The sequence below is a fragment of the Condylura cristata genome, unplaced genomic scaffold (assembly GCF_000260355.1).
Source record: "Condylura cristata isolate star-nosed mole 26May11 unplaced genomic scaffold, ConCri1.0 scaffold00001, whole genome shotgun sequence".
Lineage (NCBI taxonomy): Eukaryota > Metazoa > Chordata > Mammalia > Eulipotyphla > Talpidae > Condylura > Condylura cristata.
The window spans coordinates 62,531,090-62,554,805 of record NW_004567102.1 but is presented as its reverse complement, the minus strand read 5'-3'; the positions used below and the strand labels follow the sequence as shown (position 1 = coordinate 62,554,805).

The 23,716-nt window shown below is 34.1% G+C and overlaps 1 protein-coding gene across 1 annotated transcript in view; it reads right to left on the bottom strand.

Annotated features, from left to right (window-relative positions):
* Window positions 1–335: 335 nt before the first annotated feature.
* Window positions 336–23,716, bottom strand: part of RNF217 (ring finger protein 217) — a 168,240-nt gene continuing 144,859 nt past the window's right edge. Inside the window, exons 6-9 of the mRNA XM_004674103.1 lie at window positions 21,062–21,226; window positions 7,471–7,672; window positions 3,041–3,112; window positions 336–1,187 (exon numbers count right to left, since the gene is read on the bottom strand). Of these exons, the coding sequence (XP_004674160.1) occupies window positions 1,114–1,187; window positions 3,041–3,112; window positions 7,471–7,672; window positions 21,062–21,226 (513 nt within the window). The 3' untranslated portion in view covers window positions 336–1,113. The remainder of the gene's footprint in view (window positions 1,188–3,040; window positions 3,113–7,470; window positions 7,673–21,061; window positions 21,227–23,716) is intronic.

Genomic DNA, 23,716 nt, shown 5'->3' with positions numbered 1-23,716 from the left:
AAATAAAAATAAGGGAGAAAGAAAAAGGAGAGATAAGGGGTATGACTATTAAATAGTATCACATCTTGACCAATAATATAATTATGAATAGTTATAAATTGTACTGTTTATGGAAAATTTGTTATTTAAATTAACTAGTCCAGTCTGAAGGATTTATGCTAACATACAGGAAATTTGAAAAAAAAAAATTTAGGTTTTGAGAATTTCCTAATAGCATCCTCTCAGTTTTGTCAGTTACAAGTTTGATAATCCTTGAGGTGACATTGCACAAGTTTCTGTGTGTGTGTGACACAAGACAGAGAGAGAAAGAAATAGAAAGGGTAAACATCAAAATAGCCTGTTGTCTACATTGATTTTAATTCAGTACATTACCAAATTATGCCCACAAAGGAACCATCATCTTTAAATATGTCCATGAAAATGTGGAAAGACAGTGTAGAGGCAGAGAACTTGACAAGTACAAGGTTTATGGACGGATTTCAATACAGATATTTATATACACACATTCACACCCTTACACATATACACTCAATAACTCATGATTCTTCCCATTAATTTAGTTTCATTAGTTTCCTTTTGGGCATTTTTAACAATTATAACATCTGAAGGATGTAGGGGTTCTACTTCTTAGGCTACAGAAGAAAACAGGTGCACATGATGAGTCTTTATCTTCTGAAAAGTGGCTTTGCTTGTTGGTAGAGATGGCACTTGAGCTATTCACACCAAGTCTCAGAAGATGGCTTGGAGGGAGGTGTAGGTATGGAGACATCCAAGCAATGCTCGGGAGAGCAGGCTCAGACAATTCTGAGGAGAGTTGGTTCCTGATTAAAATATTTTCTTCCAAGAACCATTAAGAAGGTCAGCATTATGATACTGATGAATATAGTCTGTGAAAGTGACCATTTTGAAAAGCAGCAATCTGAATAAGGAAAGGACAGGACACCATATGGGGAGTGCACCGAAGCTCTAGGTATTGTGGCTGGCCAAGGGCCACAGGGAGATGAGACGGCAGAAGGTTCCTCTCAGTGTTTTTCAAGACATGACTCTCAGATGGGGGTACCCTTCTGTATAGCTCCTACCTGGGAAAGCTCAGTTGGATGAATTATTTGCATTTCACCAGTGCATACCTGTCCGTGATCGTTTTCTCTGTTTTTTACAAAGGCAATAGATAGGAAACACAAATAAACCTGAGAATTGAAAACAAAAGATTAGAAGTTAGTCATAGGAGAGACATTTAGTTTTATAAATGAAAATTTCCATTTCCCAAACCATTTACAAATAATCTACTACTTGGCAAGACCTGCACATAGGAGGCATGATTTCTATATATTAAATATACCTATTTCTACAATATTTTATTCTCTATTCTTTTATGTGCTTCTTTCTCCTTTTTATTGCAGTAACACTGGTTCACAACACTGTATGACTTAGTGATAAGGGCTCATCACTTTGCAGATGCACATTACCACACCACACCCACCACCCATGTGCTCATCACCCACCACTGTTGGCTACTGGGCTGTTTTCCCTTTTGTTCCCAACTCCCCACCCTTTAATACCCTCAACTCATATATCTAGGACAACTCATATATCAAAGATTTGGTTTGGTTTAGTATTATCTGTTCCTTTATTTTGTTTCTTTATAATCGACGTGAGTGAAATTTATAACAATGTTTTTACAAATATATCAACTCTTAGTTTTAAGCCTTCATTATTATCCCTTATCACATGTACTCTATACCCATCTAATTCTCAGGCAGTATAACCTATTACTTAAGAATATGGGCTGCGGAGCCAAATGTCACGGCTCATTCCCATTTCTTTTACTTTTGAGGTCTTAATTTCCTCAATTGTAAAATGCAGATAACAGTATACCTATGTTTATAATGTCCAAATCATTCAATGCCTGTTACTTTATAATTCTGTCTGTCCTGCATATGCACATTACTTTTGCTCAGTAGAGCTTAACATATGAAATGTCGTTTAATTTAGAAGTAACAAAAATTTTAATTCGCAATTTTGTGTTTCCAGTCTATTACCTTTGTAAATTATATGGAATCACTCTGGATGCAGCCCTTCCTACAGTATTTATTTTATCGTTTTCTAAAGCAATGGTTCTCAAGGTATGGTCCTTCAAGCAACAGTGATATCACCTGAGAACTTTTTTAGAACTACAGCTCTACCCAGAAATTGTGGGTAGAAACCCACAACCTATATTTTAACCAGTGCTCTAAGTTATACTAATGCACACTAGAGCATGAGAATCAAAGCTTTTACAATTTGTATTTTGATACTTGTATGAATACAATTGGTGTGTGTGTGTGTGTGTGTGTGTGTGTGTGTGTGTATATATATATATATATATATATTAATTTTACTGACTTCCAATCATAACTATATAATTTAGGGAGTACACTCACCCCTCCATATGTACACAACTCCACTCAGCTGCTACCACAGCTCTGCACCAATGCTATCACCTTCTCTCCCTTTTCCCCACATTCCCTCTGGTAACCAGTCTATTTTTATCAGTCTAAGGATATTATTGCTGTTCTCTGAGTTTCTTTTTCTTTAAGAGCTATATGCTACACTTAGTGAAACATTTTCTCTTTGTCAGTGCTTAATAGGTTGGATACATGATTGTATAAAAGTTGAACGTAACTTCTTTAAACCCATGGTACCCTTTCACTAGACTCTTGATTTTGATGTTTCAACTTGAACTCAGAATTGGAAAATCTGGGTTCTATTCTACTGGATTCTTTCATGAAATACTAGTTGTATGAACCTTGGTGGTAAAGGGGGTTAATGCTTTAAAAGACAACTGGAATCAAGCTGTTCACAGGTTGTGCAATATTTGCCACACAAATACATCCTTGGACAAAGCATGCTTCTCTGAATTTCCATACCATATGCTGGATACCTTCCTAAACATGGGAGAGAAATCATGTCCACTTAGTAACTGACTCACGTTACTGCACTTACATTCTATCTCTATGGCACTCACAGAAATCTAATCTCAGATATGTTAAGTGTTGCTTACCGATTACAACTGCTATGGCCCCTAGTGCTAATCCCAAAACCAGGATTAGAGGTGCAACAAATAATTTTCCAGCTGGAAAACAAAAGGCAAAACCATAAACCATTTAGAGTCTTAAAACTACTGTCCAAATATTTTCAACAATGCTTTTTTAAATAATACAGTACTCTGCTATTTTCTAAAGAATTCTGATTGTAATTAAGGCTATATTCCTCTAAAGAAATGTATCAGATATACAACACATACACAAATTCTGTAATATCCCTGAAGTTCTGGGCAACTTACTCAAACATCTCATAAGTTATTTATCCTTTATAACCAAAAAATAGCCAAAGCACAGGCTCACTTTATTATACCAGGCCCTTTCATCTTTGTGATTTTATCTTATATCTTCCATTTTCAGTATTCTGAAAGATTAAGAAAGAAGTGACACAGTCTGAGCTGGCAGGAGAAAATCTAATTAGCTTACAAAATGGAGAGCTAGAAGGAGTTACCAAGGTTAGCTGCCCAAATTCATATCTGAAAGGCAATTTATTTACTTTGCAGGTTGAAAGAAAACAAAAAATATGAATATATAATAAACTATAAATGGGATGTTTGAATACTACTATTAAGAGAAAATTACCAACAACATACAGTATGTTCAGGGCTACTGAAGTGAGTAATTTTAGAAAATTTAAACTTTTAGGATACTCTAGGAAGAATGTCAAATGGTATTGAGCAGCATTTTTTCTTCTAAATGCATAACTGAGGAGTGATAATAATGAACTTTAGTCACATGTGAACATAGCAAAAGTTCACAATTGGAATGCTATTAACTTTAAAAGGCATTAACACACACACACACACACACACTAGTAGTTAATATCTCATCATTATGTAGTTATCTTGATCTTAAAGAATGTGATATAATACTATAGCTGCATAAACAACAGCAATTAAGAAAGCAGGGACTAAGCAATAGAATCACATAGTGTTTAAGAATAAACTAGGAAACACCATTACCCAAAAGACAAAAAGAAAAGTACTTTGGAATAAGCAATTACATTAAAAAATTATAAAACAAACAAAAACCCCAGAACATAATACAGTCATTTGTTGGAAATTTGTCAGAAAAATAACTTTTTTATTAACTTTTAGGCAATGGTCTTTGAAACCATAACCAGATAGGAAGAAAATACAGTTTTAATATCTAATTTAAAAGGCTATTTTTCAATTTATAGACAGTCTAACCATGACTTTTACTTATCTAGAAATAAGTTACAATCTCTATTTTCTTGGCCCTCTCTGGTGGCACACTGGTTAAAGCACAGCACTTTTATAAAAAGCTAAAGCCACTTCAGCATGAGTTCTATCTCCGCCCCGGAGGTGATCCATGTGGCGCGGCAGACCTCTCCTGACCCGCCTGCTGCTCCCCTCAGCAGTGTACGCCCTCATTTGGCCTGTTCTGATCCCCACTCCGTCTCTGGTGAATCCTCTCACAGCTCCTGCACCTCTGGCCTGTATAGCCCAGCTCTTTGTGCATAAAGAAATCTTTTTAAAAATCTATATTTTCTTTACTATTATATGCTTTAATACTGAATATTTTCAATGAATAAAGAGAATTAAACATCTTTTCTCAATAACTTTTCTTTCCAACACCATCCATTAACAAATCTGCTCCCTGACAAGTAGAGATCTCCCTTGAGCTCTCCCAAAGCCAAAGACTGCTAATCACTCCCAAATCTGTTCTCTTATTCTCTAAAAGCTAGACTCTAATTACAGCTGGGCACCTGGATGGAGGACATATTTTTCATCCTTTAGCTCTGACAGAACAACAGTATCTTTCTTCAGCTGTGACCACAGATATTTAGAGGCTACAGTCCCAATCTGAGTGAGCAAGAGAGTTGCATCACACACAAGGACAGAGGGCGGGAAGGCTTTGCTGTAATCTGCTTTTTCTCTTAGACTGCAGGGAGCAGGTAATGTGTGAGTTACAGAGTAACCACTTGTGTTGACCTTTGTGCAGATCCACCTGTTCTGCACCCATTCTCTCTGGTGAATCCTCTTACCGCCCCTGCACCTCTGGCCTGCACCCCAGCTCTCTATGCATAAATAAATAAATCTTTGACAAAAATCTATATTTTCTTCACTATTATATGTGAGGGAGGGCTATGTCTAGTCCAAGAGCAGTCAGCGGCAGTCATGGAGGAAGCATGAAGGCAGTAGATGCACCCTACTTTGTCAGGTTTGTCTGACACAATCATGTGTACACACGTGTGTGAACACAAGCACAAAGTAAAGAAGAGGCAAAAAAGGAAACTGCTCTCAAAAAGCTGTTCCTAAAGTTAACATAAAATAGTGCACAGAGAAAATATTTCCTGCTGACATGATCAATGGGATACCCATGTTATAGAATACTAAATGATTTTTATCACATATACATTATTTATGTCATTTTTACATAACACTAAATTTATAACCTCTGAAGAAGGTTCTGGTGGTGTCCAGATAAAGAGAACACCAAAGAAAATGCATCCAAAATACTACTTTTGGACAAATGGGGCAGAAAACAACTTCCCTTATTTAAGAATGACTAAATGAAAATAAAAAAGAAATCAAGTGGTCAAATCAAAGACTATTAAAAACAAAAATTGCAAAACATCTTACCACAAACTGGCAATGAAATGGAAATAAATGACTTTAACAATGCCAAGGATATGAGTTTGCTTTTAAATTTCTTTTGTATATACAGATTGACAAACAGTTTATAACTCAAATTTAATTTGTAATTGGGTTTCTCATGGTAGTGTTGTTATAAATATGTTTTAGTCCCTTAGCTATCTCTCTGAAGTTTATTTAAGTAAATATTAGTTACATAATTACATCTCTGTAAAGGTTCAGAAAACCACTGCAAAACCATTAGCCCCAATCTTGACTTTACTGAATGCTTTTAGTTATGGAAAATTATGTTTACCTAAAGATCAGTGAGGATATTTTCAGATAGAACAAGATTTTAGGAAATGATGCTACTCAATTCCAGATACTGCAGTGAATTTTAAAATACATGTTCTGTCTTTTATCTGATAGAAATACATTATTGATACCAATTTCATTTTGATCGGCCAGCATATGTTGCTGGTGAGGGGATGTGATTTATGGCTACAGTGAGCTGAGGGAGAGCTAAAGAGAGAAAACTAGGCAAAGGCAGGAAAAAAGGGAAACTATAGACCATAATAAGTACTACATACACAGCAGAGTGCTAGAGAAAGAAAAATAAATACCAGAGCTCTGCATTTTTATTTTTTAAATAATCTTTGAATTGCTCATTTGATTTCCTTTTCATTTTTGTTTAAGTCATCCCTTTTTTTTTTTTTTAAAGATTTATTTATTTGTGCATACAGAACTGGGGTACAGGCCAGAAGATCACGGGGTGGCGAGAGGCTTCACCAGAGACAGAGTGGGGAACAGAACAGGCAGATCGATGAAGTACACTGCTGAGGGGAGCAGGAGAGGTCTGCCACGCCATGTGGTCACCTCCAGGGCAGGCGGGAATCGAACTCATGTGGAAGTGGCTTTAGATTCTCAGTGCTGTGCTTTAACCCGCTGCGCCACCAGGAAAGCCCCTGTTTTAAGTCATTCTTAAATAAAGGAAGTTGTTTTCTGCTCTGCATGATGAAAGAGAGGATAAAAACTCATAATGGTACATTCCAGAGGAGTAGGGAGCTACTGTAGGAAGAATTATTAGGTCAGGAGAACACTTCCTCACACTAATTTGGTGGCATTAGGCCTGAGCAAGAATTTGTTTGCATATCTGCATATAAACTATGCACTGTTAAGGATGAAGGGAGGATAAAAAGCCAATTCATTAAAGTATTTGCACTTGGATATTTAAGCTCTGTCTGCGCACAATGAACACTTTTGATGCTCACGTCTTTAACTATTAATGGCAAACGTGAACTATTAACTGATACAAAATATATACAAAGCTCTATCAACTACTGAGATGCTAAGGGTACTCCATTAAGGGGTGCTGGAATGTTCTGATTTCTTTTATGGTGCTGCACAGTCTCTTTGAATGAAGGGAGGATATATACACAAGATCCATTATAAGGATTTATCAGTACAAAAATAAATTATATTGTGTGTCTTGTCAGGTGGCTTAAAATATAACTTCAAAGTTTATATTTTGAAGACTAAAGATTCCATATGGTCAATCATTAACTTTTTGAAGAAAGGCTGCTGGTCATATAAGTAGTGTCTTGCTAAAAAACATAAGGTTTTTAGGTTTAAACTCAAAGGGTCAAAGGGAGAGACGATATGTTGCTCTTGTTGTGGAGTAAAGCCCCACTAGAATATCTGGCAGGTGTTTAGCATTATCATGACTATTACATTTTTAAGTTCTTGTGCCACTTTCCAGGGAAGAATTCCTATAAATCATATGAAATACTCACCGCAGACAGACCCTCGCACTAATCTCCTTAGATGAGGTCTCTCTGGGAGGTAGCGATATTTGCATCCAAATATACTGAGGTTTGATGTGTGGTCTCCAAAGAATCGGAGCTGGCGGTATCTCTCCCCACATCGATAACAAAAATTAGTGTTACATTGTGAGCAGGTCATATGGTCACATCCTTCAGTTCTTTGTATGTGGATCTGGATTAACAAAAGATATGAGAAAAGGAGAGGTTACTAATATTTTTTAAAAAGTAGAATGTGGCAAATTTAATGGAACAACAATTATGAGTTTCTCCAAAATAAATGCTTTGCAGAAGATTCACAAGACTGTCAATTTGTATATAATCATGTTCTCCAAGATCGTATTTACATCAAATAGTTTCCATGTGAAAGCAACATTTCGGTACTTATGCTGTTAGCTTATTTTAACTAGTTTATACACAAACATATCCCAAAGGAGACTCACTTATCTTTCTAGATAAACACCTAACTCAATGGTTTCAGGCAATTTAAAACTCAGTGAAGGTTAATTTTGTTTATGCTATGATCAGCAAGAACTAGGAAACCTGGGAAATAAGTACTGAAGAATATTTCTTAAAAGCAAGGATGATATAAAGCTTTTCAAGAAATATTAAGGACCAGAAATCTCTTTACAGAGGAAATGATAGCAGCTGTAAGTGTGTTTTCCATACCATTTTAGTTTCCAAATTTAGTATCATTTGCAGTATGTTTATTGGACTGTTCATACAATTTCATCTGTTCAACTAAGCACCTTTATTGCTGCAGTAGTTACATGTAAATACAATTTCAACCATAAAATAACAAGGATTTTATTCCTGAATCATCTATAAAGCTCTCAATGTGCTGGTCAATCAAGTACCAAAGCTATGTCATAATTAAGAAGTTTTTCTTTGAGACATAATTGGATAGTTGAGACCCAGGATCCGTGTGGACATTGGGTATAAGTCAGAGGCATCATTTAAGATGCTCACTTTTAGTGAGCAGCCATGGACAAAATAACAATATTTCATAAAAAAGATTTGGTTATACTGCTCAATTCTTGTGACTAAAAGATAGTTGATCTTCTTTTTTAAAGGGCCTTTTTTAAAAGGCCTTCCCATTTTACTACAGAGTACGTACTTATTACATTCAAGTCAATTCTCACTTACTGTATCTCCAAATATTCTTAGAGTATTCACCAGACTGCTATTTATCAATTTAGGACATATATTACATATCTGTATATATATATATATATATATATATATAGATATTTAAGTATATATTTACGTATATATTTATGTATATATTATATATTTATATATCTAATACATATTTTATATATATATAGTATATATATAAATATAATATACATGATAGGTGACAAATAGGATATACATGAATCTTTTTCTGTGAAGCCCATACTGAATACTATTTCTATCTGCTCAGTGGTGTGTGTGTGTATTTATATTTTTCACTTTAACTGTGTGTCAGTGGATGTGTTTATGCAGTGGGGAACTTCACAATTAACACATGTAAACAAGCCAGTGGTCACGTGACTTTTAGTTTAGTTTTGACCACAGTCCACAAATTTACATATTTCATTTGAAATGGTGCTTTCCTTCACCTGATGCACAGCGTGGCTCCCTGTGCTTTTGTAATAATGTAGTTATGACTATAATTAAAAAAAAAAACTGGTCAACAATTATGGAAATGGAATAAAATCATCCAGAAAAAGAGAAGATCTCTAATGTGAAAAGATAACTTAGGAGCTTGAGAGAAAATTATCCATTTTAAAATATAAACTTACACGTTTTGAGAATATGAACATTTCAAAGTTTATTTTTATTTTTTAAAAAGATTTATTTATACATACTGAGCTGGGGTACAGGACAGAGATATGTGTGTGTGGGGTGGTGGTGGTGAAAGGATTCACCAGATACAGAATGGGGAGCAGAACAGGCAGATTCACTGAAGTACACTCTAAGGGGAACACCAGGAGAGGTCTGCCACGCCATGTGGGTCACTCCCTGGGCGGGGATTGAACTCATGCTGCAGTGGTTGTAGATAAGTTTCATAATGCCGTGCTTTAACTCGTTGTGCCACCAGGGAGGGCCCCATTTTGAAATTTTAACTCCAAATCATATATTGTATTTCAACTGAGGTGAAAAAAAAAATTTAAAGGAGCAATGTGAATTTTAAAAGACACCTGAGGCTCCTATTGAAATAAAAACAGATAATAACCATAATAATGGCGAAAACTTCCATTTGAGCAAAACATCTACCTGGGGTAGTATTGGCATTGACAATACTGAGGAAACAATAACGAAGTAGAAGGCAGCACATTATAAGAAACACAATGATTGACTTGCTTAATTAGATAAGTGAATGAATCCAGATAAAAGAGTTAACTAAGTACCTGGCAAAATCATTAGGTATGTTATAGGTTAAACATTTTCACCCCTAATGGATGATGGTTCTTGACAGATAAGTGTGAACCCCACAGGAAAGTTGAAGTACCTGGACTTGGACCAAAAGAAGCCCTGAGTTAGAAATCTGGTTCCACTAGCTATACAAAAAGAATTGACCTCCCTCAAGCCTCAAGTTAAACATTATACTGATATAAAAATAAAAAATATGAAAATATATATATGTTTATGTTATATATATAATAAGTTAGGCTACATATATATATATATATATATATACACACACACACACACACATAATTATTATTTGGAAAATTCTGAGTCAGATCAATATATTATTGATTCCAATCAATATTTTTCCCTTACTCATCAAAAAATGTGAGTGACCAAATACCTGGGTAATACAACTCTACACCCCAATTGCCCAATTGTCAGTGGTCCCCTGTCTCACTTCATCATATGGGTAATTCTTTGGCTGATGCTTGCTAAGAGAGCACTTTGCTGGACAGCAGGGTAAGTTTGTGGTAAAAAAATAGGAACATCTATGGATAAGGGTTACTAACAAATCATTATTTGGTAAAACTTCCTTTTCCTGGGATTGACCACCTTATTCTTTTAAAATTATATTGAACTATTTTCCCTTCACCAGACAGTCCAGTCAGAGTAGATCAGGTTTTATGAAGAAGTTATGTAACTTGAGGAGCCTCTGAAGCTTAAGCTCTTTAGCTTCTTGGTAGAACAGCCCCTACCTTAGAACTCCTATGTTGAAACAGTTTCTTAGGGATCCCATGACCATATCCATTTGGCACAGTACATGGTGTTAAGGAAGGTAGGTCAAAGGTCCTACTGGGCTCTTGAACTACTTCTGATCCTTCTCTAAGCACCTGAGCAATAGCAGAAAATGTGTTCAAAGACAATTCTGAGTACCCCAAATAATGGTGATTTCATTGTACACTCAACTTTTGACTGTGTAGTGTATTTAATCTTAAAATGGTGACAATGAGGCTTAAATTCTCTGGTAGCATATCATAGTGTTGTATTAGACCTTTAAAAAGGAAAAGGACTAATATTTGTTTAGAGCCCATTATGTGCTAAGTATTGTACATAGATTAGCACCTTTAAGTCTTATAACCACATCATAAGATTAGCATTCTTATGCATAATGAGCTCAGAAAGCAATCTGCTTGAGTGAATGGAGACAGGATTTTGATTTATGTCCATTTCTTTATTCCAAGCAGTCTCTTATTATACATTTAAAGATAAAATCAGAGGACCAAGGGTATTGGTGTTGACAGCACAACCTTTGTACTAGTTAGACAAACCTGTCTGCCCCCTTGCACAAGGCACATCTGACTCTTTCTGCTGTTTGAGCTGCTCTCTAGAGGGTCAAATCACAGTCTTCCTTCAAAACAATATCAAAACTTTCTTACAGGAAACTTGGTTGATTAAGCTAAATTTGTCACTGACAGTTCATTTGCCTCAAAATTTCACATACAATTTTCACTGTTATTTCACATCTGCTTAAATATAGCTTTGTTGGAATGTAAAATCTGTATGTGGCACATCGATTATTTCATTTAAATAGTGACAACTATTCCCTTTTAGTGGTCTTTTCCTAGTTCTAAAATAATATTCTCAATATAACTAGCATGTAATGTATTGTTGGCTCAATAATATTTGTGTACAGGAAGTGATAAAATTCTAAGTTCTGATAATACTGCATAGTAATCTTGTACAATAAAGGACTAGATGGATCTGTAGATCAATTTGAGTATTATATACAAATAAAGCAATGACTAATGAAAAAGTGGTTTCATAATTCACCAGCTGTCAAGTACTCACTGCTTCCTTTAATTTTATTGTGACTATAACTTGACTATATATGAACATTTTATAATTCAGTATTAACAAAAAAGGACCTAACAGTGCAAGTTAATATACACCGAGAAACATTATTTTTCACATTTGCTGAGCAAGTTGTAATTTTGAACGCTTAAAACCCAGGCGATAATAAATTTGATATGCTCAAAGAGTTCCTTGCGTATACCATTAAAGGTCACTCTCTAACAACGTGACAATGGCATTTTTATTAATAAAATTTAAGGCCTTTAAACACACATAAAGCACATTTTATTTCTTCACGAAGTTGCTTTTATTTTTACTATGATTTCAAAATGCTTATCATTTAACTTTGCTAACAACAGCAACAAAAAAAGATAACTAATCACCCAACTTGTTATAATTTAAAATTAAGATTCTCTTTATACATTACAAAGCTAGATTACAACAGGCAAATTATTCCTAATCTCCTAGATTAAAATGATTATTCATAAGATATAAATGGCAATTGATGTTACTATTCATAGGATTTCTTAATTTATAATAAAGATGGTGGTATTTAATGATTTGAATATTCAAATCATAATTTTTGCTTATACTTCTCTACACTTAAAAGTCATGATGTGTGCCTCTCTCTGGACAACATAGAGTTTTTTAATCCAATGTTACCTCAAAAATGCAGTAACATGAAATGCTCATTATATGCTAGGTATTTATTTGTTAAATTTGATATTAAGTCCACATTATAGCAAACAGAAATGATATAATGGACCATTTTTGAGTCTATGCTATTCAGCACTTACAGTAAGAGAACAATACAAAACATACACACACGTGCACACACATTTATGCATACACATACACTCCCTGCCCTCCTCAAGGCCAACACAATATCTAAAAGTAGAACTAAGGAACTCAGTTTTTTTTAACTTCCATACATACTCTACTTAATACAAATTGAATGAATAACAATAAATGATCTGCCAAATAACCAATCCATTTTATAATTAAATCAGTACACATCTGTTCATAAATACTTATCTCTAGATTCACCAAGAAATAGAAGGCCTTTTATCCTTTAAACAAAAAGTGATAACCAAATTAACTGACATATCACAACAAATACCAACTGACAAATACCAACAAATATTTTACTCTACACAAAATAGTAAGCTTTTTATTTATGCTAAAAAATGCCTTTTATGTATGTATTTGCTTCAATGGTTTGGTATCTGAAAGAATTATCTAGAAGTAATGATTACAAATGTAATATTAAAAATATTACATGATTTATGCTCAGTTCATTACTTAATACATATATTAATTTTCTATAACTGACTTTTCAAAAGTGAGATTATAAGTAAAGCCTTTAAAGATATGAATGTAAAATGCTGTACAACTATAAAATAAGCATGGGGGAAAAAATAAAATCACTCTGGAGATGCTAAGAATTCTCTGCACCATTCCTAGGACTATGACTTAATACAGCACTTTAGTAATTGAATGTGAAGTCATATTCAATGTAGAATAGAAAGTCAGTTGGTTTTAGGAGTATCTTCCCCCTTTCCCAAAAGATAATAAAATTCCTGAGGAGGTAACCATTTAATAATATGATAAATATAGTAGTCATTTTTCTCTTGATAAGGGAAAAACAATGAGGATTTTTAGGAAAAAAAAACACAGCATGTAAACCTTTTCCTTCTTCTTTACCATATTTTCCTGGGCCCATGTTCCATGCTCACAGAAATCTTCAGATGACAGTTTCTTTCTCCATCACTTTCACCTTTACCACCTCCCCTCCATAACTGCATACCATGGAGCCTGACAGTGGCCCAGGGATTTTCTCACTGCAATCTTTTCTTTTATTCCACATGGCTTCTAGTCAGTAACTGCCCTCACATTTCCATTGTTATCATACTTCTTAAATGAATATTCTATTCTCACTGCTTTTCTTAACTCAGAGCTCAACCGCCCTTAGCTGACTATCACACTACTGAAACATGCAGATCAGCTGTCTTTCACCATTCATTCATTAATTCTTTCACTCAATCAACAAATATTTCTTAGCTCACTGGTGATATCTGACATGGCTTCTGCCCTTAAGAAGCTTGTGGTCTAACATGTAAGTAGACATTAATAAATTACACAAATAATAAGTATATACTCGTAAGCTATGATTAGTGTTATGAAGGAAAATTCTGGACTGGTTTGAAGAAGCATCTAAAAAATGGAGCTTGACTTGGTCTATGGTTCAGAAGACGTTTCTCTAAAGAAGTAATATTCAACCTGAGAAATGAAATTACAAGCAGCCATTCATCAGTTAAAAGGACAGTTAGGGAGAGTACTCCCAGCACAGCATATTCAAGGCAATGTATCCAAAAAAGGAGAAGCCACCACCACTAGTCTGCACCAGCATTTCTAACTCCACATTTACAAATGTATATCTCTTTGTATGCTTCCACTCAAAATGGCTATCCAAGTTGATAAGACCTGTAAGGGCTTAGATCATACGAATCTTGTTTATTATTTTAATAAAGGGAGTTGCACAGGTCCTAGCATGTTCTCAATAAATGGCTAGTAAAATAACAAATGAGTATTACCCAGAAAACTTTAATTGCCAGCTCCAGTCTTATTTTAATTCTTATCTTACTGTATTGTACTGTATCTCCCAGCATCATTTAATCAGTTGATCACCACCTCCTACTGACCTTTGGGAGACTCTTACTTCACTCACACCTTTTCCCCAGAGACTCTCTTGTCTATTTTAGGTCCTATTTCTCCACCTATTCCTTAATATCATCTGTGACTCACCACTTTGCACATACTGTTTGGGTAATCTTCTCCATACTCAAATGTTTTCAACTTCCCTTCACTGAATCTCATATCTTACCTTTCACAGTGGGACAGAGATCCTAAATTTCTGACTCAGGTTTATGTCTGCTGGTCATAAACTCCCTTACAGTCATTTTGAAGACAAATAGGAGAAAAAAACATTATTCCACGACCTCTAGCCCAATGACAGCAAAATAAAATAAGGCTTGTTTCCATTATTTTATCTCAGTTTTGTGATATCATCATCCATTTAGATATCCAAGCTAAATACCTGGGGGTTATCTTCTTACTTCCACATACAAATAATTACCAATGTCAGACTGTTTTTACCCCACTGTATTATCCAATTCCACTTCTCTGGCTTTTTGATCACTAGCTTAGATCAGATGTCTAAAACTAGCATTTAGATGTCTAAAACTAGCTTCATATAATGAACAGGAACTAACTTAAAATATAAATGTAATACCATCATCCCCTTGCTTACAAATTTCAACCTGGAAGATAAAATCCAGGTTTCTTAACAATGCACACAAAGCCCAGTCTTCTGTTTGCTTCTGCAGCTCCACCTTTCACCACTTCCTTCTGTCACTTTACTCTAAGCGGACCACAGAGTGTTTGTGGTTCCCGCACACAGTATACACTTCCTGGCCCTGGGCTCTTGTACTTGTCATTTTCATACTCCCACTCTTGAATATCTGGTATCAAGTCAAAACTCAACCTACTAATCCTTAACATGTAGTTCTTTCTGGATTTCCCAAGATGGATGAGATGTTCTTCTATTTTGAACCATCTTGTAATACTCTATGCAAAATCTTATTGAAGTACAAGAGTATTTTCTCATAATCAGTGTAATGATGATGTCTCCACTTCTGTGAGTTTCATAAGGAAAAAGTATTATAGAGCACATAATGGATCCTCAGCAAACATGGGCAATGGAAAAAAGAAAAATGGCATTTACTAATTCAACAACTATTTGTTTAGTGCTCCTTAGTGCCCAGGTCTGTCTAAATACTAGAGATGCCTCAAGGGTCAAAACAGATTAGATCCCTGCTCCTGTGATTATAAAATATACCCACTATTTTAAATAGTAATAAGCAATATGGTGTTGTGGAAGAAAAAAAAATAAAACACTTAAGAGACATAATACCAAGTGAATTGAATTAGGAGAAGTGGTTACTGAGTAGCTGCATTTTGCTCAAAGACATGAAGTGAGAAGGCTGGACATGCAGGTATCTTGAGAAAGAGTATTTCAGACAAAGATAAGAGCAAACAGGGAGGTCTTGAGAGGGGAACATGCCTGATGACTTTGAAGCACAGCAAAGAGGGCCGTGTGGGAAAGCAGAGGAAAGAAGTAGAAGATGAGTCAGAGGAGGAATGTTGTGGAGGTGTAGAGAATGTGAGAGGTCAGACAGTCATTGTAAGGACTAGCTTCTGTTCTGCATTCAATGAGAGCCATGGAAGGTCTGAAGCTGACACAATGTAATCTCCTATATTTAATAGCTGGCTGTTGAGTGAAGAACTCTATGAAAAGTAAAATCTAGTGAGGTGGCCATTGCAAAATCTTTAAAGAAAGAATGATGATGATGTCCTGTGCCAGATTAGTGACAGTGAGGTGCAAAGACATGGTCTACTGTAAACAGCTTTCAGTGATGCAGTGAATGACTGAAGGAATCTGGGTATGAGAGAAAAAAATCTGCAATGGTATATATGTGGCATTTAGAGAAACCAAACAAAGGGTGAGACAAAGACAAATGTTAAAAACAACTCTTGAAAGCTGACCACAGAGCTGAGAGTGGAGAGAGGAGGACCACAGGTGTTTTGGGGACGGGAGAACTATAGTGGCTGTACTTGAGGGGGAATCCGATACCGTCAGAACACTAACAAGGATGCCAAACAATGATACTTTTTAAAACATTGACTTGAACAGCTAGGAGCTTAGAGCTGCTATTTACTGTGATAAGGAAACTCCAATTTTTGGGAGAAGAGAATATATTGTGTTGGAAAAGCCATTAAGGTAAGGAAATACACTGAGTGGCCATTTGGACTTTTTTTTTTTTTTTTTAAATGATTTGTCTGCCTTTTTATTGCCATCAGCAAAACCTGTGCCCTATTTGGAAAACTGAGTTTGCTATAGAAAGAAAAAGCAATGTTTAAAACTTGAAATGAAAATAAATGAGTCATCTAAAAAAGCTGTAGCTCTTTTAGCAGAATATGCCCCATCAGTAATCACATAGAAAATGGACAACTTTATATTCGAAGTCCCCTTTCTCCACAGTTCACTGGACATCACCCCTCTCAGGAGTGCTAAGATCTAACAGAAGATTTGAGACTCCTGGAGATGCTTCAGATTTTTATGACAGGGTGATGTCTGGTTGTCACAAAGGTGACTGATGCTCTCATTCATAGTGTTTTACAGTGTTTCAGCTGTTCCAGAGTATAAAATTCGGTTCTATTCATAAAAGGTTTTAATGCATTAGATACTTGTATAGGTAAAAACATGCTTTTAAATATCAAACAGAAAATCATGTTTTCATAGTCTTAATAAACATTTTTTTAAAATTCTATAGCTACTTAATAAATTGAGGACAGAATGAATGTATTTAGGACCTACCTTCTTTTACATATAAGCACAGAATTTGTTTGCATGCTTTTAAAGTAATTTGAATAGACTATATTATATTACATAACTATAGACATGCATGTAAATAAATGCATACACATACAAATGTACTCATTAAAAAAGTCAGAAATGAAAGATAGGCATTGATAATGTTTACGTTTCACTTATACCCAAATTTATGCATTATAATAGGCACAGAAATCTTACTGCTTCCTGCTGTCTTTTAACATCATAGGACGTGAGCATCTGCATGTTGGACAATAGTATTTTTAATAACACTTTCACTATTTCTAGTTTAACATTAGGACAATCTATGGATTTATTAATGACATGTTACATATAGTCATACATTTAAACATTCAGAGTAGTAGAAAAATGTATTAAAATTGTCATAAAAATTGGGCATCAACTGCAGTCTAGTTTATAACCTAAAAAGTTATTTATCATCAAATAATCAGACTCTTCTGATAACTAAGGGCTAGACATTGGCATATGGAAAAAAACAACAGCAATTATAACCACTGCTCCAAATTTGGCAGTTTCAAGCAATGTGGAAAGATAAAAAGTGGGTAACCCATGGTCAAGGGATATTATTTTATTTTCTGAATGGGCAGTATTTGTACTTTTGTAATAATGGTATATGAAGCAGTAGAGAATTACAGGATTAATCAATAAGATATGACATTAATACTCCAAGATATTTCTTCAGCAGCCACAGGCTACATAGCTTCTACTCAAATATAAGAGCTCAAAGACATTACCTTTGTGCTAATTTTATGTGAACAGGGGAAAATTAATCAACTTTGAGTGAATGCATACTAGCCCAAAGCATTCCATTACAGGACTGAAGAGAATAAATTATTTGAAGGGAAATATCACGTCAACTAAATTCCGCTAATTTCAAATTCACAATAAATTATTAAGTAACATATAACTCACTTTCCTCTGCTTGCTTTTTGGTCCAGTTATTTAACCTCTCTGAAACTGTTTCTATCTCTTGAAATGATAGTAATTACCCCTTCTTGTAACTTTTCTTTGAGATAACAAACTTACATGATATCATTTTGTCATTACTGTGTAACACCTCAAAATTTTATCAAAAACATTTAAAATTTTTATCTAACAGCAAATTGGAACTCAGTATCACATTTAAAGATGTGATGAGACAAAAAATATATTTTGTCCACAACAAATTTTAAACACAATGGATTATCATTATTTAAAATTATTCAAATGTAGGTATATGATAATTAGCTTTTAACTTGGAACTATAGTGAAATTATTCTTTTTATAAATTTTAACATTCTCCTTATAAATTTTAAAGGATTATTTATGAAAATAAAAACTTAAGAATATAAAGCAAATATTAATTCATTGAATAATATCTCTGGGAATATCTATTACAAGCTCTCATGCAGACAATATAATCTTAGGGTCCAAACCAAAAATAATTACAATTAAGAAAATATAAAGTTTTTTTTAAAAGAAAATACAAAGTTTTAAAATCTTATGCTCACAAAAGTCTGAAATTACTTGTATTTAAAATTAGTCATAAAATATGACTTAACCTGCCACATATTTTTGTGTATATATGTATTTTTTAAATTTTATTTTAGTTTAAAAATTTTTTTAAATTTTTTAAAATAATAGTTTATTTTTACACATTATTTTTGTGCCTTTTTCCATCTCAGTTGTAATCCCCATGGACTTCCCATCACCAAATCACCTGTGTGCTATCACCATAGTCCAGTGTACTCACTCCCCCACCACCCACTATTTTTGATCCCATTCCCCACTCTACCCCCATAAAATGTCTCTGCTATATAGTTGTTCATTATTATTATTTCCTGCCACCCCTCCCCCAGTCCTTTATGCTCCTGCTATGAGTGAAACCATCTGGTATTTCTGGTATTTTTCTTTTTCTTACTGGTTTATTTCACTAGGCATGATCCCTTCCAGCTCTATCCATGTTGCTGCAAAAGGCATGAGTTTATCTTTTTGATTGCTGAATAATATTCCATTGTGTATATGTACCACATTTTTTAAATCCAGTCATCTACTGTTGGGCATGTGGGTTGAATAAATGTCTTTCCTACTGTAAATAGAGCAACAATAAATATGGGGGTACAGGTGTCTTTTTGAATCAGTGTTTTTGTGTCTTTTGGGTAGGTACATAGGAGTGGAGTTGCTGGGTCATATGGAAGCTCCATTTTTAGCATAAACTGTCATAAATTTTATGGAAATTGAATCTCATAGAAAGTAGATTCTTTGCTATATATAAAATAAACAAGCCATTTTCATTTCCTTCCCATTATTTAAGAGCAATTTCTCTTACATCCCAAACTTTTAGTTATTATGTAGAAAGGAAATCAGCATAAATATTTTTCCTTCACTCTTATTTACATTTGTTAAAATTGTGGGAAGTTGTTAGAACACAAGTAAATTCCTTACAGTTGGGCACTTTTGCTTTCTATACACCACAGGCCTTTTTAATGTTAGATTGAGGAAGTACAGTAACAAATATGTTTTTTTCTTTTTATTACTCAATTCATTCAGTATTTCCCCAGTATATAATGTCACAGAACTGCTCACTCAGAGTCTTAGAGTCAGGCTAACTGGTAATTATTTTTATGGCTTTATGAAGAAATATGAAATATAAACAAAGTGTTAAGTAGAGTGATTAAATAACACTAGCAAATACCTACTGGCTTTATTTTGGCTTAAAGTGACAGCAGCTATGAATAAACTGAAAAGGTAACAGAAAGGGGAAAGGACTAAGGTTCACATTGTTCTTTAGTGGTGTGAAAACAAAAAATGTACTGAGTAACTGATGCAACATATAAAATTTCCCTTAAAGCAAATGAATACTTGTGGACAAATTTGCCCTCTATAGGGAAAAAACAAACTTTAGCTCAAATAACTTTAGACACTTGGTCATTGCAAAAATTTCTTGCAACTGTTAAGAATGTAACTTATTAACTTAGGGAATATTTTTATTTCATATAAACATTAGTATGTGACTCAGTACAATCAACCTGTGCATTGTTTTTATGCTTATTAGTAGATTTCAGAATATACTTTTACCACTTCAAACTGGAGTCACAGCTACTAATTTTCAAAATTTTTCTGATAATTCAAATTTCATTTATCTAATGCTAAGTCTTCAGAAAGGAGTTGCAGAATTTAGTTATGCTTTGTGAAAGTAAATTTGGCAAAAAGACATATATAGACAGACACATGGATCCCCATTATTAAAATATCAAATCCAGAGTTTTCTGGCTAGAATTACTAGTTAATTTCTCTGAAGGAGTCTCTTCAGTGCTTCTTTACATGGTTAATACCTCAGCTCGAATTTCTGTGAATCCTTGATTACTTGCACCATTAACAAAAGCAGAAAATGAAAATGGGATTCACAGAATCTTTTTTTTAAGTCCTGATTTTAATAGTAGTGTCTACTAGCTTTAAGAGGCAAATGATCAGTTAAATGTAATCTTAAATTGATAAGCACCAACAGAAGTAATGAATAGAAAAGGACTGCAGGGATTTAGAATTCTGCCTAAACAAGAAGTGATTACAGTACATGCGGCAATCTAAGGATAGTAGTTTCATATCATTTTCATACTAGCACACATCATCATTTTTAAAAGCGAATAAGAGTTCTGAAGTTTAAAATTAAAATGTTAAACTTCCTTAAGTACTAAAACAATGCAAATACTACTACCATATATATATATATCTTTAGATTAGTTATATAGGATAATTATTCTTCTAAAATGAATGACAAATACCTGTCTCCTCTACAGTCCAATTAATAGTTATTATTCACTAATGTCTAGGTCATTTTTCTCCATCTGAAGATGATCTCACCTTGCACTTTGGACACTTTTGGGCATTTCTCTGCCCATGTTCAATTTCACTGGCCCAGTGACGCAATAATTTGTCTCCTTTCTTGTACTCTTTGCAGTTGACACCTTCATGCCAAGGGGAGTGGCACTTAAAACACCAGACGAATTGGCAAGTGGGGCACTGGATCTGTGTGAGGAAAATAATATTAGTGGATATAGTGAAAGTGTCTAAAAGGGTAAGAATGATGATGGGGAAATTGTTAAAATCTTTCCATATTTAAGTATATCCACCTACTCGAGACCTGAACTACAAGATAGGACAATTTTGTTATTAAAGAAGGAAATCATGACTTTGGCAAGGGTGATGTAGCTTTTTGCAGGCTGTATTGAAATCAAATATTTTGAACATTCTGGAAATCAGTTTGTCCCAGGAAAATCTCCTTGCAGAAAAATGAAGCACAAAGTATAACTTGTAATTTTACAACACTTCCAATTCATATACCAGGGCTGCCACCCTTAAATTCATTTCTACCTTGAATCAATTTCTCAGGCATTTCCATTTTTCTTCTTATCACTGACTTCATTTGACAACATCAAAGCTTCACAGAGGCTTTCAAATGAATAACACACTGACAACTAAACTATCCTGCCAGCATTTGCTCAAAAACTCTACCTGAAAGTAATGGATACTCTGATTTGTGATTAATGTAAGAAAGGTGAACTATAAAAATAACATCAAGGATTCCATTGCTAGAAATAGATCTATATGATGTTTCTGTCCCTTGTACCCAGGAAAACATGAGAAAGATGTCTTCTTATTTTTATTATGTGGATGTATATAAGCGTGTTGTATATGTTCACTGAAAATATCTGCCTTTTATTTGACAGGGAAGATACTGCATCTGACTGCCTTAATTTCAAATGGTGACAATGGAAATATGATATCCATGCAGTATTTCTGGTCCTCACTCTTTAAAAACAGGCATAACCTTTCCAGTCCTGTTTGATTAAAATAAATTAATTTAATGTTTCACTATGAACAACACTGATATCTGATTACCTTGCATATTGCTCCTCCAACATCAGTAAACATACTGTCTACTTTTTGAAGATTATAAATTCTTTGGGTTAAACTGTAAATAACATCACTACTTAGTTTTTTGGATATTTTGATGATGATTAGAATAGATAGCTTAACTGATTGGCAATTATAATCACAATTCTTATATTTATAACTCAAAACACTGCAGTTTTTGTAGTAGTGTCCTTCCTATGCAAATATAAAGCAACATATAAATTTACCTTACATAAAAACAAAATGGTGTTTTGTCATAATATTGTAAACATCATGGTTATTTAATGATGGATTTGCTGTTACATGCCACTGTTTATTACATGTATGTAATGATTTATTAATGCTGTGTTACAAGTATTATTTATTTTAATTAAAATACGCTGAAAAGTAAGTATGAACATCACAGGTATAGATACGAGGAAACAAAGGTGCTCAGAGATTAGATAACTTGTCCAAAATACACAACAAGACTGTGTTATGAAGAAATTTAAGTATTCTTTTTATTTTTTCAACATACTTCTACATGCTAAAACAGAATCAGTTAAGTATTAAAGCTTAAAATATGAAGTCAAATTTCTTGTAATTGAACTATTTAGTGAGTTGAAATTCTGTATGATCACATGCATAAAAAAAATTTTGAAAATCCTTCTCAAGATTTTACTAACATAATTTAAGAGATTCCCTGGTTTAAAAAGTGGGTTATTGCTATTCAGTCCTATAAAATAGTAATTTTTGCTTTTACTGACCATAAAAAAATAAAGTAATTCATTTTGAAAGTAACTGTGATTTGAAGTAGGTGAGCGCCAGAGACCAACACAGTATAAAGTGGTCATTCCCTTACGATACAGAACAATAAAGAATAGATGTAAATATCACATGAACACAATTTTTGAGTATGATAAAAAAATGGAGAAATGTAAGACACTTTATTTTCCTCATGCATCTGCCATTATTATCAGAGTTTGAGTACTTAATTTGCTTCCCTTCTATTAAACATTTTTTATAACTCCACGGACTACTATTTTACTCAGTCAGTCTCAGATTATATTTACAAATTGAATAGAAAGACGAAGTATCCAATGAAATGAACAGAAGAATGAATGAAATGATGATCTGAAACAAGCACTCCTGCTTTGCAGGTCGGATGTAACAGCTCAAGGAGCTACAGGATCAGAGGCTGAATTGCCATTTCTATTACACTCTAGTGAAGATAATTAGAAAAGTGGACTGGAAACTACCAGAATGATAGAGTATTTGTTATTGATGTCCAGATCAGGGACTCTGGCATTCAATTTCTCATAATAAAGAATAAAATCCCACATAGCTCTAACTGCCAGCCCTTACCAACAACACAGATGTGGTAACACACGGTGAGTGGAGTTTTGTGGCAAGCTCTCAAGTGAAGAGGAATAATTTAAATTCAGACCATACTGCTTACCATTCACTGAACACATCAAAATACACATTTTTATTTATCTTAAAATAACAAAAGGACTAAAAACCAAGCCCAACAATGTAGTATTCAGAGACTGCTCCTGAACTGTCCAAATATTCACTTTTTGATCTGAAGATGCTTTCTTCATTCTTAACTTGAGCGCATTG